The 18,438-nt window shown below is 39.9% G+C and overlaps 5 protein-coding genes and 1 non-coding gene across 8 annotated transcripts; 1 reads left to right on the top strand and 5 right to left on the bottom strand.

Moving 5' to 3' along the window:
- Positions 1-232: 232 nt before the first annotated feature.
- vstm5 (V-set and transmembrane domain containing 5) lies at positions 233-2,879 on the bottom strand. 2 transcript variants are annotated; one of them, XM_077611229.1, is made up of 5 exons: positions 2,780-2,879; positions 2,540-2,696; positions 1,392-1,718; positions 1,174-1,317; positions 233-480 (listed from the first exon to the last, which is right to left on the bottom strand). In XM_077611229.1, the coding sequence occupies exons 2-5, from the start codon at positions 2,619-2,621 to the stop codon at positions 449-451; spliced, it is 585 nt and encodes a 194-aa protein (XP_077467355.1). In that variant the 5' UTR covers positions 2,622-2,696; positions 2,780-2,879; the 3' UTR covers positions 233-448. The 2 variants fall into 2 exon arrangements, with proteins under 2 accessions (XP_077467355.1, XP_077467356.1); XM_077611230.1 differs by having other exon boundaries at positions 2,768-2,784.
- A 564-nt stretch (positions 2,880-3,443) lies between these two features.
- LOC144084104 (U2 spliceosomal RNA) lies at positions 3,444-3,634 on the bottom strand. The gene has a single exon (XR_013303731.1). It is a non-coding gene; the product is annotated as a U2 spliceosomal RNA (small nuclear RNA).
- A 711-nt stretch (positions 3,635-4,345) lies between these two features.
- On the bottom strand, positions 4,346-5,534 carry LOC144083429 (olfactory receptor 52B2-like). Its single transcript, XM_077611270.1, has one exon. The coding sequence runs from the start codon at positions 5,532-5,534 to the stop codon at positions 4,569-4,571; it is 966 nt and encodes a 321-aa protein (XP_077467396.1). The 3' UTR covers positions 4,346-4,568.
- A 2,833-nt stretch (positions 5,535-8,367) lies between these two features.
- Positions 8,368-9,368, bottom strand: LOC144083554 (olfactory receptor 10J4-like). The gene has a single exon (XM_077611513.1). The coding sequence runs from the start codon at positions 9,366-9,368 to the stop codon at positions 8,433-8,435; it is 936 nt and encodes a 311-aa protein (XP_077467639.1). The 3' UTR covers positions 8,368-8,432.
- Positions 9,369-11,093: 1,725 nt separating this feature from the next.
- chrna10a (cholinergic receptor, nicotinic, alpha 10a) lies at positions 11,094-15,938 on the bottom strand. 2 transcript variants are annotated; one of them, XM_077612065.1, is made up of 5 exons: positions 15,752-15,938; positions 14,706-14,851; positions 14,060-14,214; positions 13,162-13,694; positions 11,094-12,757 (listed from the first exon to the last, which is right to left on the bottom strand). In XM_077612065.1, the coding sequence occupies exons 1-5, from the start codon at positions 15,795-15,797 to the stop codon at positions 12,129-12,131; spliced, it is 1,509 nt and encodes a 502-aa protein (XP_077468191.1). In that variant the 5' UTR covers positions 15,798-15,938; the 3' UTR covers positions 11,094-12,128. The 2 variants fall into 2 exon arrangements, with proteins under 2 accessions (XP_077468191.1, XP_077468192.1); XM_077612066.1 differs by lacking the exon at positions 15,752-15,938 and having other exon boundaries at positions 14,142-14,214; positions 14,706-14,780.
- Positions 15,920-18,240, top strand: LOC144083898 (acyltransferase PGAP2-like). The gene is made up of 6 exons (XM_077612067.1): positions 15,920-16,151; positions 16,630-16,789; positions 16,869-17,118; positions 17,241-17,347; positions 17,420-17,528; positions 17,801-18,240. Exons 2-6 carry the CDS (start codon positions 16,661-16,663, stop codon positions 17,914-17,916), a joined length of 711 nt encoding a protein of 236 aa, XP_077468193.1. The 5' UTR covers positions 15,920-16,151; positions 16,630-16,660; the 3' UTR covers positions 17,917-18,240.
- The last annotated feature ends 198 nt before the right edge of the window (positions 18,241-18,438 follow it).

Raw genomic sequence — 18,438 nt, 5'->3', positions numbered from 1 at the left:
TTTTCTAAAAACGAAGAATAAAGTGCAAAACTTTAATCTCAAATGTTAACAAATGTGAGGTATATATATACGTGTATGTGTATATATATATATATATATATATATATACATACACGTATATATACACATACACGTATATGTATATATATATATATATATATATATATATATATATATATATATATATATATATATATATATATATATATATATATATGTGTGTGTGTTTAGGATGACAAACTTATAAAGTGAGCAGACAGTAACCAAACAATCAAAATTTTGTCAATAAATACAGTTGCTATTTACAGGGTTGTCCAGGTAGAAATTATTATTTTAAAAATCCACCTCAGTCTTCTTGTAATCCGCATCCTTTGTAGTGGAGGGAAAAAAGTAGTACCACCTACTTGGTATATAAAAAATAAAAACAAACTGTGCCATCAACCGTGCGTCATAGAGGTTGCAGCTCTGTTTCATCATTTTCTGCCAAAGAAAACAAAGGGTTAACCTTTGTACTCCAAAACACACCTAACACACAAAATAACCTCCCATTTGAATCTTGGCTACCAAAATGTTGTCCAATCACATGTATTTTGAAATTCCACCATCTACATCACAGGTGTCAAAGTGGCGGCCCGGGGACCAAATCTGGCCCGCCGCATCATTTTGTGCGGCCCGAGAAAGTAAATCATGAGTGCCAACTTTCTGTTTTAGGACAAATTAAAATGGAGTATAGATGTATATTAAATTTCCAGATTTTCCCCCTTTTAAATCAATAATTGTAATTTTTTAATCATTTTTTTCTGTTTTTAGTTCAAAAATCATTTTGTAAAATCTAAAAATATATAAAAAAAGTAAAATAAACATGGTTTTAAATCTATACAAAAATGAATATTCAGGCCCTTTAATCCAGTTCACTTAATCCATTTATTAAAAAAATATCTAAATATTATATCTAAAATGTAAATATAAATGTCCTCTGAGGACAAATTTGAACTACTGGTAGTCAGGAGGATATGCCGGACACAATTAAAAATGACCAAAAAACGTACAAAATACGGGACGAATGTACAAGTTAACAGGTAAGTAATCTTCTTTCGTAGCATGATTTACTGGGGTGGGGTGGGGGTTGGGGGGGGGGGGGGGGGGTTCTAGTTAGCGCTAGCTAGCGATTACCTGTCATTTGCTTCCTGTGCCTACAAGCCACGATCTTCCTGTAGGCTTTGTTCAAGAGCCACATGCCCAGCATGAGGAGGGCCGCCAAGCAGCCCAGGGCCAAGGCCGACACCGACAGGTACTGCAGGTCCTCGTACAGAACTTCTGCGGAAGGGCGATTTGGCAAGAGACAGTAGAACCCCCCTGGGTGATGTTAGCGACGGCTAACGTGGGCTCACCGTTGACCTTGAGGACAAATCCGGCGTCTCTGCTGGCTCCCGCGTCGTCGGTGACCGTCAGCACGTAATAGCCGGAGTCCTGCAGCCGCAGACGGGCCAGGCTCATGGAGCCGTTGTCGTGCGACTCCACGCGGCCGTCGTAGTCGGCCGTCACGTTGGCGAAGACTCCCGGCCGCCAGGCGGCGATGGCACGGCTCACAGAGGCCGACATGAAGGTCCACTGCATGGTGGGGGTGCCGTTGCAGGACACGTCCGCCGAGAAGAAGACGTCCTCTTGCACCGACCGGATGAGGCTCTGCTTGGGGGAGTGGATGGAGATGGCCCCCACTTGGAAGGAGAGAGAAGAAAAAGCAATCCGCTACCATATTTACTCGCATATGAGCCGCCCCAGCGTATAAGCCACACACTTAAAATTGCCTTAAAATCGTTGAAATTAACGATTTCTCGCGGTGAAGTGGGAGGGTTGGCAGGGGCCGGATGAACGCGACAGGTGGGCTCAACAGCGACGAGCTAGTCCAATTGGAAAGGAGTATCAAACCTGCCCGACAGGCATTTAATGGGTTATTGGGCAACCGCGTTTCAGTAAGTTCTGTTTGTGCTGTTTGCACAGTGACGTATGCATGAAAAAATTTCCCCCGGGAATGCCAAGCAGCTGTGTGGTTGAAAAAAAAAACATAAAAATGACATATTATTGAAATATGCAAGGTGTGCCATTGATGATCAAAGATTAAGCGTTCCACTTTAAGCACAGCGTGTGACTACTTTTGCTGTTACAAGCTTATCCGCAGTTGAAAAGTTCTAAATACTAAAGAATAAACATTTCCCACTTTTATTTATTCATTCCTTCACTTCGTACACGACTCACGGGGGTGCTGGAGCCTACCCCAGCCAACTCTGGGCAGTAGGCAGGGCACAATTGGACAACCACTCATACGTGTGTGTGTGTGTGTGTGTGTGGGGGGGGGGGGGGGGGTGTCAATTTAGCATACAATTAGCCTAGCAACCTAGCCTAGGTTTGAACCCGAAGCGTGACGTGGAGAGTTACATTTCTTAACATACTTATTTTAAGCCCCGTTTACTTTTTAACACGAAACTCTAGACAAACACCCGAAAAAAAGTTAAGAAGGAATAAGAAAGGAGTTCCTTACCGAAGCGACACATGTAGAGAGCGAAGACGAGTATGGCAACAACGTCGTGGGGTTCCCAGAGCCGGTAGTGCCAAGTTAGCATCTCCGAGCCATTGGTGGGTTCGAACCACAGAAGAAGAATCTCCCTGGTGTCCTTTTTAGTTGCTGTCCTCCCCGCCTGATTGAAAACAGGGACGTTGTCGCTACGTGAATCAACGGGCTTGCTCGATAGCCCCTCACCCAACTAACTTCGAGGCACACCTGGTCGAACGTGCCAAACAGGAAGTGCTCGCAGCTCACACACTCGCAAGTTCTCTTGTTTCGTCTTGAGGGTTTAAAGTCACTATCTTTAAAATTTAAATGATTAAATACATTTTTATTTTAGTTATGTAAAAGAAAAATCCCTTCCATAAGAGTTAATAGGTAATACAATACAAATGATAAAATGTTAATTAAAAAATAGTAAAATTCAAACAAATAAAGCAGAAATGCATTCTTGTTAAGGACTCAATTTCACGCTTAGGTTTTGTAAAATTTGACCAATAATGTGAACGCATTTTAACATGATACCAAGCAACATTACTAGTAATTAACAAATGCTATATTTTACTCGTCTCATAAAATTAAAGATAAAATTCAAGAATTCAAAAGTGAAGTTAAAACAAATAATGCTTTGGACCTTTAACTCATATTTTTTCTTTGTAGAGAAAAGAGTAATAACAAAGAAGAGAACACCTGAAATAACTTGGTATTGGACTAAATTTTCGGAGACAGCGCCCTCCTATATCAGAACACATCTTATATTACTCAATCGAACGTCATCAAAGATAAAGCGTTAGTAATAATAATTATTTCTTCGGGAGAATCCAGCTATTGGATCGTTTCTCCCTTATAACTTTATAAGATTGATCATTTTCACAACTTAGGGGGGTGCACCGTTCCTGGAGGTACTGCAATACCAGGTCGATGCGTGGAGTGGACGGAGCAAGCCCCTATTCCATCTCCCAGTTCCAAAAATCAATTTAATATATGGTCCCCGGATAGGGGACGTATCAGATATTAAACTGATAAGAACAGATACTACACTTGATCTTAGCCAAAAGGCCGAGAAGCGATACCTACCCAACGCTACGAGGAACGATGTGATTCAAGGCAATACGACTTAGAGTAGTGGTGTCAAAAATATGAAATGAAAAAAAATGAACAGGCCGAAAGCAGAAACTACAACTTCACATATTTTGTAGAAAAACCTGGAAACAATGTTGATTTTGGGTCTTAAAATGTAACAAACGCTTCTAAAATGTGGGGTCTTTTAGACCACGTGACTCACATTCATTCATCGTCACGTGCTTATGCGTGCTCTCGCCACACATGCATTTTTAAACTCCGCCCATTGATTGCGTATGGGACTAAATTTCCATTAATATCATGTTTATTGGTCATCAACAGCAATACAAGACTTTTTTTAATTACAACTGACGCCACATATAATTGAGAGAAAAAAGTCAAATTTATGTACCGAGTGAAAAGCGTACAGTTAGCGGAGAACACGCACTTCCGTTGAACATTTCAGAATAAGAGAAAGTCACGTTCAGTCATTCAAAATCTGTTTTGGGTTTGGAATATCATGATATGTATTCACATAGTAGTCAAAGTTCAAATAGGTCTCATTTTTTATTCCAGTTGAAGCTAAAATGTTAAGCACAGTTTTATAAAACAGTAAACATGAGCAGGTATGTATATGATTAGGTGAATAGTTAATTAGCAAAATAACCATGTGTGACAGTTCAGTTGGATAACATTATAAAATCATTGGTGGTGATTGTAAAAGTTCAGAAATAATACACGCTAATTCCTTATTTAATAGCTCGCATTACTCGAGCATTATTTAGAATGAATGTGTAAATATAAAGGAAAGTCTGTGTTTTGTCAACTGTAGCTTTCACTGACATTTCATGTTTTTTCCCTGTTTTTTCTTCTGTATTCGTGTCACGTAGTTAAAATTACAGTGTCGTGTCAATGCACTATTTTTCCAAATCGTTAACACGCGTTAACTTGAGAAACAGAGCTTACTGGCGCAAGACTTTGTGATTTTACTCCTAAAAAAGTGCACTATAATGCTTCTAATTTCCTTTGTCTTGATCCCATATACAATGGGATTGAGCCAAGGTGGGAAAATAAGGGTGGACGACCCGATGAAATGGCGTAAAGTGGGCGGAAGCTGTTTGACCCTGTAGGAAATGATGGTGCAAAGCCCCAGAATTTCCAGGAAGAGAAAAACAAAGAGGTGCGTGGCGCACGTCTGCACCACCTTGACCTTGGTGTCGGCCCTTCGGCTCCGACACGACACCATCAGGATTCGAAAATAGGAGAAAATGATGACCGAGTTGGCCAACAACTGCGTGACGGCCACCGTAAAAAGGCCGTACGCGTGGTTGAGGGTCGTGTCGACGCACACCAACGCCAGCAAGGACGGGTGGTCGCAGTAGATGTTGTGAACGGTGGAACGGCAACGCGGAAGGCGCAAGAGGAGGAAAAAGAGCACGCCGATCAGCAACAGACACAGCAGCCAGATGGACGCCACGATCCTCGCCACGTGGCCTTGCGTCATCACCGCGTTGTACTGCAGCGGCAGGCAGATGGCCACGTATCGGTCGTACGCCATGGCGGTGAGGATGAGCACGGTGCCCGCCGCGTAGATGTGGATGAGGAAGGCCTGGGTGACGCAGGCCGGGAACCACAAGCGCCCGTTGTCGCTCAGCAGGGACTTGAACAGGTGCAGGAAGAAGGCCGACGAACCCAAGAGGTCGTTGACGGGCATGTTGAGGAGGAACATGTACATGGGTTGACGTAGTTTCTTGTTTAGGACGATGGTGAGGAGGAGGATGAGGTTGCAGAGGAGGATCATCGCGTAGCTGAGGCTGGCTAGGAAGAAGACGGGCAGGACGCCCTCGGGGGGGATGTCGTAGCGCTGGGTCAACATCGTGGACGACGACGTGTTGGGATGATTCTCCATTTAGACGAAAGCTAGAATACAGGGGCGCAATTACTGCCGCTTCGTCACCATCGCATACAGTCTGGCACAACTAGTTGACTAATCTGCTATTAAGATGGCCAGGATTTCTTGAGCTCATTAAAAAATTCAGGTTTTTTGGTGGTTTGTTCTTTTTTTTTTCCAGCGGCGCGTTGGTTAAGTGGTTAGCATATCAGTCAGCAGATCAGTCTTAACTGTTCTGAGATCGAGGGTTCAATCCCGTCAATGCTATGGAACTGTTATGACTATTAATCATGAAGGGGATTTTTGCAAATATCTTATTATATAATATTATAATACTTTGATAAATGACTACGTAAAAAGAAAAAAAATATATATACATTTATGCTAGTATGTTTCCTCATTTTACTGCTTGTTTAAATTGGGAGGAAAAAAATGAAAACAAAATGTAATATGGATTAAAAATTTTGTTTTGGAATAAAAAAAATTAGATGAAAAAAAAGCGCTGAAAGAGTGAAAAGTTGGACGTGGACATGAAAAGTCAAATAAATTGCCTAAAAAAGTTCTTCCAGAAATGTCACCTGAACCGTGAAATATCCAACTTCATGTAAATATATTGTGATTAGAAAAGCTAAAACAAAAAGGGAGGGAAAAATGACACACTTTTGCATGTACAAAATGGCAATACACTCAGAAATACAGTAAAATAAAAAAGTAGAATACTGTCATATTATTTCCCCAACAGTGGCGTATGTCGGGAACGCCGTAAAACCAAGATCACCTGTAAAATCTAAAAAATAATGAGACAAAAATCAATGCATCGGTCACAATTATCAAACTTACCAATGTATCGCCCAAATGCGCAATTAAAGTGGAGTTCCAAAGAACACCAATGCATTAAAAAAATAATAATAATAATAATAAATGAAATAATCAGCAGGGGTGCTTTCTGAAAAGCAGGATGCCCCGTGTGTAACTTGCTACTCTTATAGACGCCATAAAACTGGTGACGTTACCGTCAGCTCTTTGGGGATGAAGACAGTTTGGACTCGTCAATTCATCAACAAAACAACCACACCCAGTCTAGTCTGTCAATCAGTCTGATATTTTTATTTAAAAAACAACAACAACAAAAAGGCTATGTATACATACTGTCCACAAAGACTTAAAACAAGCCTATTGGTAAAATGATAATATAATTCTATACTATATGTAGTATACTATACTATAATATAATATAATCTAACCCAGTCTACCATGAACAGCATGTGGTTCACTTTAAAGCTCAATTTACCAAAATGCGCATATGGAAAATAATTCCATTTTGGCACCAAAATATGATCATAAGGAATGCCACAATTTAGATTCATTGCAGTTAATGGAAAAAAAGAAAATATGATGATGGATAAAACTATGTATTGTATATACTACTACCGTAATACTCTGTTAATGTTGTTGATGTTGTCATTCAAAAATGTTCTCTGAACAGATGCATATTGATATTTATTTTATTTCAAATTAACAAGCACTTTCTTGTCAAATGAGATCTAAATTGTATGTCAAATTAAACATGTATTTTGATAGTTGATTCGTTGTTAAAAACCTAAAAAGGGTCTGAATCCTCCTTTTTAAGCCTTTTAATGTGTTCTCTTATTTATTTATATTAGAAATTAATTAGTTTTACCTTTTTCAAAATGAAAAGTAAAAACACAGGAAAAAACATATTTTCTTTTATGTTTTTTTCATTTAAGATCATTTAACAAATAAAAACACAATAAGATTAAAAAACGTGGATATTCCCTAGAAAAGCAGGCTCATTATCTTTTTATTAAAACAATCAATTTTTCCACTAAATATTCATTTTTTAATTGACATTTTTATCTGTTTCAAAATTTTAAATATAAAAAACATTTTACATTGTTTTAATCCTGTAATATTCCATTTGTAGTCATTTTCATAGCTTTTTTGAAAATACTTTTAATATTTTGAATTTTTAAAAAGCATTTTTTTTTGTATTGAATCAAAATGAAACATTTGCAAAAATCCATATTTTCTTGGTGAAACAATAATATTCACATAGTATGCATAAACTAAAATTGTTCTCAAACAAGGAGTTGAATGGTAAAATTAACAGCAGATATAAACTGACCAATATGTCAAGATTAAATGAGAACTCGTATGTAATGTTTACATTTTGACATCAAGATCAATATAAAAATGATAAAAACAGTAATAGTAATTTTTATGTAGTATATCATGGGGTCATCAACAAGTTTAAATAAAGAGGTAATAAAAATCTTTGAAATTAATAGAAATAGACATTCTAAAAAAATAGGATATCAAAGACCAATTTTGGAGTTTAGAAATTAAGTAATCATTAATCCTGCATTCACAGTTTTAGAGAAAATTCATCTAAAAATTATTTTGGCTGTTTTTATACCGAAGCGTATTGCATTCACTTTACAATTAAAAAAAAAAAAAGCCCTGACCGTTTTTCAAATGAATTTATTTTTGCAGTTGTTTATTAAGTTTGATTTATTTAATATGAGACATCCCATATTAAAAAAAAATATTTTAATTGACATATATATGTAAATATGTAAGATTGTAGCACAGGTTATTTTCCATCTTTAGTCTCTTGTGTCGGTTGAAGATAAACGATGACACACACACACACACACACACACACACACACACACACACTCACACACTTACACACAGAAATAATATTTTTTTTTAATCTGTTTTTGTAAATCACTTATTTTCTGGGGTTGTTTTTTCAATGATTTTTTTCCAAACTGTGTTTTTTTTCAATCCTTTATTTTCATTTTTTTTTGGGAATAAATTTCTTTGAATTTGACTTTGGTCTTGCCATTTACCGCACACCACTATCATCACCTTCTTCCAAATATCTCGACTTCAGACAAAGATGCGGTGTTTCAAGGCCCTGAGGAGAGTATTTCGTATTTCGCTAGTGTACAGTCCGTACACCAGCGGGTTCAGGAGCGGCGATATGAGGAAGATAAGCACGCCCATCACCTTCTGCAAGTCGCCAGACACGTTCTGGAACCTGTGCGACAAGATGGTGAAGGTGCCCACGATCTCAAAAATGATCAGGATGAGCAGCTGAGCCACACAGGTGTTGACCGCCTTTCTTTTGGCGTCGGTGCGCCGCATCCCCAAGCAGGTGATCAGGATCTTAACATAGGAGAAGACCTGGACGGAAACGCTGGACGCCTGCACGACGGCCGTGTTGAACAACCCCACCGCGTTGTTGACGGACGTGTCGCCGCACATCAGCTTGAGCAGCGACGGGTTGTCGCAGAAGACGTTGGCGATGACCGAGCGGCAACGCGGCAGCCCCGTCTGTAAGGAGAACAGCAACGCCACCAGGGCAAAGTCTAGGGACCACGCCAGGGCCACCACGCAGACCACGGTCTTGGGGGTCATGATGAGGCCGTAGCGCAACGGCATGCAGATGGCCACGTAGCGGTCGAAGGACATGGCGGCCAGGATGAAGAGGATTCCGCCGCCGTAGAGGTGCAGCGCGAAAGCTTGAAGGACGCAAAGTGGGTAGGAGATGCGGTTTTCCTCCGCAAACAGGCCGGATAGGACTTTGGGCAGCATGGCCGTGATGCCCATCAGGTCGTTGAGCGGCAGGCTGAATAGGATGAAGTAGACGGGTTTGTGGAGGTTGCGGTGAAGTACGATTACCGTCAGAAGCGTGGCGTTGCACAGGATGCAGAATAGGTAGAGGAGGAGACCCAGGAACAAGATGGGGTACTTGGCTCCGCGAGGGATGGCGAATGTGGTCAGGGTTATGTAGGGGTTCAAGGCCAAAGACGCGTTTGTCATTTTTAATTTTTTTATCCTGGGCCTCACTAAAGGTGGCGATCGAAGTGGGTCATGGGCGGGGTGATTGAGCGCGAGGAGTGGTTCCTGTGCCGCGCTTTATACACGATATTCGATGACATCATCGGGGATTGTTGACTGGCAAATGTGACGTTAGGGGAGATGGCCAATGCAGATCAAGTGTAAACAATACCTGTCAAATTATAGGTTTTCCCATATTTTATACATATTTTGATCATTTACTGCTAGGGTGTCCGACTTGGGTTGGTTCGCAGGCCACTTTAACGTCAACTTGATTTTACGTGGCCATTTTAGATGTAATATTTAGATTTTTTTATACATGCATTAAAAGAACTGGATTAAAAGCCCTGAATATTCAGTTTTTTTATAGATCTAAAACAATGTTTATTTTAGCTTTTTTTAAATATATTTTTAGATTTTACAAAATTATTTTGGAACTAAATACACAGAAAAAAATGAATAAAAATTTACAATTATTGATTTAAAGGGGGAAAACCATGAAATTTAATATACAGCTATACTCTTCATTTTAATTTGATCCTAAAACAGAAAGTCGGCACTCATGATTTACTTTCCCGGACCACACAAAATGATGCGACAGGCCAGATTTGGCCCCCGGGCCGCCACTTTGACACGTGATTTACTGTATAACAACTTTTGTACAGGATTTTTTTGTACTTTTTTTGTAAAACCGATCTTGTTTTACCCTTTTCAGCTCTAATCCGGATCGTCTCAGTTGCTCATCCTTATTGTACGTATGTCCACTTTTTCCACTATATCAATATAGCGTGTCAGCAAGCAATGTACCCAGACAGTCAAGCTGTCAGCGTCATACACCGAGATCCACAGTATGTTGAATTTAGTGCATAGAAAAGGGGACTATGTCCACTTTGGGGAAAATTTTAGACTTTTAAGTGCGCCCTATGTGAGAAAATATGTACTGCGTTGCATTTGTATGGGTTATTATCGCCAATTAAGGGGAATTGCAATCGTTAAAAAGGTTGACAGGGGTGGATTCGGGTAAAAGTCGTTCATCAACTTTTTTACGTTTCGAAATGTAAAAACATACCACATGTAGACGTTGAACAATAATTAAAGTGACATTTCAGACATTGAAATGAAAATGATTATTTTCAACTTAACGGACAATTGTTTTGCATTTTGATGGATTTGTTCGGATCCTTGCTTAGTGAAATTTTGATTGGCACAACTTTTTAAACAGTCTTATTTGTTAAAGTATCAGCACTTCGTCTTTTGTCATTTTGAATTTATTTTTAATCGTCAAGTAAAGCTAGAGTAGGTTGTTATTATTATTATTCTTTGCTGGGATATACCCTTTTAGGTGTCTAAAATCTAAATACATATGCACACCCGGAAAAATATATTTGCAATCGAAAAAAAGACAGAATTACATCAGCTGTGATTGTCAAAACAAATTATTATTAATGAGTCCCTTTGGGAGCAAAATGAATATTGTTATTGTTACCGACGGTTCGTTCAAACCTCGGGTGGCTAATGACGGTGCTATTTGCTAGGGATTTGTTTTTAACGACACTCTGGAGAAAACTTAAGGATGACCACTTGTTTGTCTTATTAACTTTTAATGTTGCTAATTTGTCATGTTGAAATGGAACCATTTAGCTTTTGTTTTTCCACTTCTGCTGGAAATAAAAACAAAGAACAGTTCAAAAACATATTCTGACAAAGTCAACTCATGAGGTTTTATTTGAAATGTTTACAGTCTTGACAAATTCAAAATAATACCTTTAGTAATTAAAGGTATTGGAGGTATTACAGGAATATTTTGCACTAATTTAATCACTTAAGTGGTCACATGGTCCTTGGGAACTGTAACATATGGCAAATAGCCACAAAGGGACCGTTAGGACTAATTGTGTCACCCACGAGACCCACTTTGGACATTTTAGACCTTTTTATTGGCACTAGCTTCACATCTTTTAGCCACAGAGAGGTTTCATGGGAAAGGAGAGACATTTTATTCATTAGGATTGCTGAAAACAAAAAAAAATGAGGGTAGAGACAGAAAAACGCATTGATTCCAATATCTAAGCAATCCACAAAAAATCAAGGGAGTCCTTATCACATTAACATTTAATACTTTTGACCCGGTCCCTTCCTCAGTAGTACATTATTTTGCATGTAGACAGATAAAAAATGAAATTGTCAAAGTGGCGGCCCATCATTTTGTGTGGCCCGGGTAAGTAAATCATGAGTGCCGACTTTCTGTTTGAGGATCAAATTAAAATGAAGAGTATAGATGTATTTTAAATTTCCTGATTTTCCCCCTTTTAAATCAATAATTGTAATTTTTTAATCCATTTTGTCTGTGTTTTTAGTTCAAAAATCATTTTGTAAAATCTAAAAATATATGTATATAAAAAAAGCTAAAATAAACATTGTTTTAGATCTATAGAAAACTGTATATTCAGGGCTTTTAATCCAGTTCTTTTAATCCATTTATTAAAAAAAATCTAAATATTATATCTAAAATGGTCCGGCCCAAGTTGACGTTAACGCGGCCCACAAACCAACCCGAGTCTGACACCCTTGGTTTAGAGGTTGTTTTTGACGACATTTTATTTCGACTAATAGTTATTGCATTAATTGTCTTAGGGAGGTTGCAATGAATTTTCTTCTTCCATTTATTGGAAAAAAATCCTTCCATCATAAATAATACCACAGTCGTTGATGATGATTCCTCTAAAACCAACGTACCAGGTGTCAGATGGCTTTTCCCATGATGAGAAGACTCATGAAGAAGACCATGATGAAAAATAACCACATAAAGAAACGATCCAGCACCTTGGCCACCTTCTTCCATTCACCGGTTCTCTTCTGGGTGGCCTTTTGCTCCCTGTAGCAGTTGGCGATGTACTCCACGTTTGGCAAAAGCTGAAGCTTCTCATGGCACGAACCCAAGTGTGACCGTTCCCCGTCACTCACGCCGTCTCTTCGAGATCTTCTGGCGCCGTTTGAGTCGCCGTAGTCCGTGCCGGTGAAGGTTCTGTTCTTCCGAGACTCATAGCTGTCGCCCAAGTCTTCTCTTTCGTCTGTAATCTCGGAACAAAAAGGCTCTGTCTCTACGTCACGATCCGGTCTGTGGGCAGCCGCGAGGCCATTCACGTTGCGGTTCGTCACCATTGGAGCTTCCGGTTTCTCCAACGGCGGAGACATGCAGTTCTCCCCGACCTCGTAAACGAAGCACATTCTGGCCATGTACTGCAGGATGACCTTCTTGGCCCACTTGGGGACCGGCTTGGCATCAGGGCCGCAGTGGTGGATATTCATGATGAAAATGGTCAAGGCGGTGGAGGCAGTGATCATGGTCATGGTGGCGATGTAGTACTTGCCTGTTGGAAAGAGACAAAGCCGTCAAAAGGTTGATTCTGGGTATGCTTTTGCGATAAACTCCTAATCCTTGAATTGAGAGTCATTTTAAGAATCTTCACTCTTAAATACTTTAAAATTGAAGAGAATGTTGTTCGATCTATGGATGATGGCGACTTTGTCATTAAGATACATTCTTGGCGTGACCGGACGTGATATCAAAACCAAAACGCCAGTATAGTTATGACCAAAGGAAAGCCATAGATACCTTTAGCATAACCATCAACCCAATTGCTCACTGGTAAGTAATCCCGAAAATGTCCTATGGCTTGTGTTCCTTTTTGTATGGGGGTTTAAAGTGGACCCACGCATTTGACATAGAATAAGAAGCTAACCAATCTGCAAAAGCTTAATTTTGTATCCATACCGATCAGTGGTACATTCTCCGAGGGTGGCATGATCTCCGCAACGAGCAACTGAAAGACAGTCAACGCCAACATAACGGTGACACCCAAAGACACTTTCTCTCCAGAGTCGGCGGGCAGGTAGAAGCCCAGTGGAGCCAGAAACGAGATCATCACACACGGTATCAGCAGGTTGAAGACATAGAAAGACGCCCTCCTCTTAAGTTTCAGGGTGTATGTAATGTCAGGGTAAGGATCAGCGCAGCAGCCATACAAAATGACACTCCTGGTGGCCGGCATTCCCTGGACTTCCCACTCTACGTTGTCCACCAGGTCAGCCAGGTCGGCACTCTCCATGGCGTTCAGGATGTCCACCTGGTTTCCACTGTAGGTCCACGAACCGTAGGTGAACCTGCACTGCTGAGCATCAAAGGGAAAGAAGGACACGTCCACCTTGCAGGAACTTTTGGTGATTGCCGGCGAGTCCCACATGATCTGGCCATCATGGCGGATGACCACGTTGGTGTCCATGGGGCCCGTGAAGTGATCATCGGCACTGAAAGGGCAGAAACAGACCCCATGAGGAGTGAAATGGATTGCTTCAATTCTGTTCGCGTAGGAACTGGAGTCATAGAAAGAAACTGGAGAACCGTGCCTTTGCACGGAAGAATACTCCAATCGAGCAAGGATAGATGTTTGAGAAGACACAAGTATACCCACTTTTCTATCTGTATTTTATGTCTTTCCAGTAAAGCCAAGGCAAATGAAGTCAAGTTTTAGGAACCGTCTTCATCGTAAACTCTGCCCATTTACTGGGGCATAAAAAAACTGAGGTCTGAACACTCCTTCAAGGAATGTCCAGCTTGTGCCTTCTCAATCAAAATGCTCACAAATTGGTAACTCGACACCAGTCCGACCTACTTGTTATATAGGACTATATCGGGTTTCCATACATAACTGCTAGGTATACGGATGGTATCGAGGCCATCATAGTCTTCCTTACGCCATTTGAGGTGAGCATCGAGCCAAACTCGTCGTATCCACAAATAGGCCGTCAGTATTTGGTTGCGCTCATCCTGAAAAACATCCAAACTGTTTGTGATGAATTATAACGTGACGATGTTCGTGACCGGACGTTTCGTCGAAAGAAGTTTGGTCCCCGGACATTTGGTTGACCGGACGTTTGGTCGACCGGACGTTTGGTCCCCGGACATTTGGTTGACCGGACGTTTGGTCGACCGGACGTTTGGTAGAACGGACATTTGGTCGCCAGGTTCGCTCGCTGTCAAATTATGACAGAGTTTACGGCTGATATTTTGATATTAGATATTTAGATATTAAACTCTCTCTCTCATGATTATAATTTTGAGAGCTGGTTTCAACAGTAACAACCCGGTCGACCAAACGTCCGGTCGACCAAACGTCCGGTCGACCAAACGTCCGGGGACCAAACGTCCGGGGACCAAACATCTTTCGACGAAACGTCCGAGTACCGACGATGTTGGACATTCCATTCATTTCGACTCGGAGTAGCTGGCAGCGAATGAATGTTTATGTAGTATTTTACCATGTCGATGATTTGCGAGAGTGTGACCTGCAAGGTGACGTTCAAGACGGCATCGGTGTCCTCTACCGGCCGCAGAGCGCTGGTGTAGTTGTCAAAAAGATCATTAAGGAGCTTCTGGGCGAACCTGCTGTGTGCGCACCAGGAAACTGTGGACACACAGTGGGAGAATTCTTACGTAACTTTAATATGTTTTGGTCTTTTAAATCAACTATTTCAATATGTGATGGGAAACACCTCACCTTGTGTTGAATTCTGCTATAGAAATATATGTGCCTTGCTTTACCAAATAGATTCAGCTCTCTCATATGACACAATGTTTGAAATACTATCAGCCGTGAAGTGAATCCTGTGCTTCAGATAAGCCAAAGTCACTGCATGATGGTTTACCCCTGGATTTTGAGCCTGACCCAAATCTGTAGGTTTTAGTATACTTTCATCAATTGAACATGTGGTGTAAAATATTTGGGGGAAATACACACTGATGATGGGAAGTTGAAGATATTTTGGGTTGATGAATGAGTTGTTTAATGAGACAGTGTGTTGGTAGCAGTTGGTGTTTTTAAACTTGATTTACAAGGTCATCACAGAAAGGATTATGGATGATGGCAGCGCAATCCCTGCACAGCTGGATGTTGCGTGGACAGTTTTCATGGAAGAAAAGCAGCTTGAATGAAACAAATCATATAAAATATATATATGAATTGTACAATTTAATTGTGTCTTCATAAAGACCAGATATTTTAAAACACGCCCCTAAAAGACTAAAATTTGTCCTAATAATTCTATCATTTAAAAAAAAAACATTTGAATATAAAAAAACACTAATAATACAAAATTTAAAGACTTTTAAAAAAAACATCATGTTGAGACCAATGTATACTCCAAAATTATAAAATAATAATAATAATATAATACTTTTTAAACAACAAACAAATATATGATATTTATATATATAAAAAGATGAACGGAATATTACAATTGACTGGGGCAAGTGAATCTATTTTTTTCTTTTTTAAAATGAAATATAAGGGGAATAAAATTCTTACCTGGGAACACTGAGACACAACTTAACAAGTACAATACACTTTGCATTTCCGATCCTTTTATGCCGTTAAAAGCGATGTAAAAAGGAGACTTTGAACAAATAAAAACTCTGTAATGTGACGAAAAGGCAAACTAGATTACTAATTCAAATTCAAATTGCTTTCACTGCGCTCCATCCTTTGCCCTCTGCGCTAGTGGGAGGCGGCGCGCGTCTCTGACGTCACTGTTGGCATCATTAGCTTTAGCACCACAGCTAACTCCATCACCTTCTCCCAGACAGACCTCGAAAAAACACTTTTTATTCCGGAAAGATAAGATCGTCCAGTGGGTGACAATCCGTCCCTGTTATTTTGTTTGCGTAAGGCACGTGTGTTTCCTTTTCTTTTCTTGATGTCTTCCAAGGTAATTATTACTTATTCTGGATGTTTGTTCTTCATATTTGAAATCCAATAGGTAAAATTAATAAATATAATAGATATGCTGTTTTGTGGATTAAAAAAGTGTTAAATTGATAACAAAAAAGGTATTTAAAAAAAAAAGGAAACAAGTGTAAATATCCTCTAGTGTGATTCAGTTGTGTAGTCAAATATATTTTTTACCTTGCCTTTCGCACTATAAATCGTTTTTGGTTCCAGTGGCTATTTCGAACTGTGATGAGTTAAAAGTGATTAATTAACGATCACAATAAGTGCTGCATTCCTAATCCTTAGCCTTTGAAGCGACTGACCCGTGATTGTTTCCATGCCGACGCATCAGAATGCTTGGCTATTGGCTCCAATGTTTAGCAGAACCTGTACAATAGTATGAAATTGTGTTTGTGGAGTCAAAAAAATGAATCAGTCCTATCAGTCTGTCTAATCATATATTTCAATCAACACAGGTGCAGTGCAAAAGATTATCTTCAGAGGTCCATGTTAGTCCGCGTCTCGTTCACGGCATGTGCGGCGGGTACCGTCTGCTTGCCGCTGATGGGCCTCATCATCTGTGTTGTAATCTCCGCTCTTCATCATTATAAGGACTCTACAAGAACACATTGCCAGGTAGGAAGATAAAATCAAGCCTTTTTTGGTGGACAAATGAGCTATTTAAAGCCCTTTAAAAATACCATGTATTTTCCAGGTTGAAAACTACCTGCCGTCCATCAGCGCTTCCATCGGCCTGTGCCCCGAGTGTCACATCTGGCGAATCTGCGTTGGCCTGCATTCTGCACCCAGATTTATTGTGGCATTTACTTACTTCAAATTCTACAAACTATGCTTTGCCACTCGGGGGCCCGGGACCACTTTGGCCTACGTCAACTTGGGCTTCGCCATCTTTGAGACCCTCGGACTGCTGATGCTCACTTACGTGTCGTCCGCTGACATCTACTGTGAGTACATGGCACTCTCGGCATTCTTCTGAGTAATAGCTCAGTGTAATATTTGTACGCAAGGCATTCAAAAGTTGATTTTTATTGCTTTGAATGCAAACGCCACCTTCCCTTCACTTTAGCTCTCCACGGGGTGGGCTTCATCCTCTTCACTCTGGGCTCCTTTAGCCACATGGTGATAACGTGCCATTTATGGAAGGCCATTAAGAGTTACTCGGTTAATCAAGCGGTAAGCGACCGCTCACTGCATTAACAGTGGTTGATATTTTTTTTTTGTTATATTCATTTTTTTTTCTCCTAGGATGCCAAATCCCATCTCTGGAAAGTACGTTTGTTCCTGCTCAACTTGTGCTTCAGTGTTTTTGCTGGATTCTTTTATATTCAGCACAATTTATATTGTGAAGTGGGGAGTAAGTATGACATCAGTTTGATTTAGTCAATTCAGTCTATGATATTGATTGGATTGTTACTCTGGTGCACAAATAAATAATCATTTTTAGCAAGGCAGGTTTACACAAAAGTAAATTATATTTCACTTAGTAATGCCTTGAAAGCATCCACAAAGAAGATTTTATTCCATTCACCCACTTTTATCACAGCATATGTCACTTTTTTTCTTGTTTTTCCTCTCCAAAGAAGTTGATGACTATGATGATCCATAAATGACCATCTCTTCCAACAGGTTACACATTGTTTGCCCTGTTTGAGTACCTCATTGTCTTCTCCAACATGGGCTTCCACTTCACGGCGGTGTGGGATTTCCGGAACCATGGCATAATCATTGCTTGCGGTCTGTAAATTGACTTACGCCTGGAGACACTCGCCGAAGGACTAAATGAAGCCCTCAAAGGTACCAAAGACCCCGATATGGGATGAAAAATTTGTGGAAAGGTATCACACATGACTTACTGCAGGGGTGTTCAAAGATCTACTTTTCAAGGAGTTAACCTTCCACGATGTATCTTTTTTTTTACAGGCCACTGACAAAGCTTACAAATTATGTAAAGGATGTACTAATAAAATAAAATAAAAAATTGGGGATGAGCATTGTCACTTGTAGGCCATTTTATGTCAGTGCAGCTCGATTAAGTTTAAATTGTAGTCAATGGAGTGTGTGCTTTCTTTAATTTATGTAAACCGATTTTCTAAGAGATGCAGTAATTTCAATACAAAAATGTCTAGAATAGAAAGTTTATTAAAACATGATATATATTTACAAGTACGACAAGAATGTGTAGTACTTGTAAATATTTAAAAGGAGAAAATGATCACCCTACGTCTGCTACATTGGAATTTAGAGGAGCTTTCTGACATAAGATG

The sequence above is a fragment of the Stigmatopora argus genome, chromosome 10, assembly GCF_051989625.1.
Source record: "Stigmatopora argus isolate UIUO_Sarg chromosome 10, RoL_Sarg_1.0, whole genome shotgun sequence".
In the NCBI taxonomy this organism is placed as follows: domain Eukaryota; kingdom Metazoa; phylum Chordata; class Actinopteri; order Syngnathiformes; family Syngnathidae; genus Stigmatopora; species Stigmatopora argus.
Note: the sequence above shows the minus strand (reverse complement) of the source record. Positions and strands in the feature narration are given on the sequence as shown.

Coding starts and splice junctions, on each gene's coding strand:
- vstm5 (XM_077611229.1), bottom strand. CDS start 2,621: ATGCTAACTTGGCACTACCGGCTCTGGGAACCCCACGACGTTGTTGCC. Junction 1,719..2,539: donor TCTCTACATGTGTCGCTTCG/GTAAGGAACTCC, acceptor TCTCCTTCCAAG/TGGGGGCCATCTCCATCCAC. Junction 481..1,173: donor GCACAGGAAGCAAATGACAG/GTAATCGCTAGC, acceptor TTTCTTTGGCAG/AAAATGATGAAACAGAGCTG.
- LOC144083429 (XM_077611270.1), bottom strand. CDS start 5,534: ATGGAGAATCATCCCAACACGTCGTCGTCCACGATGTTGACCCAGCGC.
- LOC144083554 (XM_077611513.1), bottom strand. CDS start 9,368: ATGACAAACGCGTCTTTGGCCTTGAACCCCTACATAACCCTGACCACA.
- chrna10a (XM_077612065.1), bottom strand. CDS start 15,797: ATGCAAAGTGTATTGTACTTGTTAAGTTGTGTCTCAGTGTTCCCAG. Junction 14,215..14,705: donor TCTCGCAAATCATCGACATG/GTAAAATACTAC, acceptor GATGTTTTTCAG/GATGAGCGCAACCAAATACT. Junction 13,695..14,059: donor GATATAGTCCTATATAACAA/GTAGGTCGGACT, acceptor CTGCCCTTTCAG/TGCCGATGATCACTTCACGG.
- LOC144083898 (XM_077612067.1), top strand. CDS start 16,661: ATGTTAGTCCGCGTCTCGTTCACGGCATGTGCGGCGGGTACCGTCTGC. Junction 17,348..17,419: donor GTTACTCGGTTAATCAAGCG/GTAAGCGACCGC, acceptor TTTTTCTCCTAG/GATGCCAAATCCCATCTCTG. Junction 17,529..17,800: donor TTTATATTGTGAAGTGGGGA/GTAAGTATGACA, acceptor CTCTTCCAACAG/GTTACACATTGTTTGCCCTG.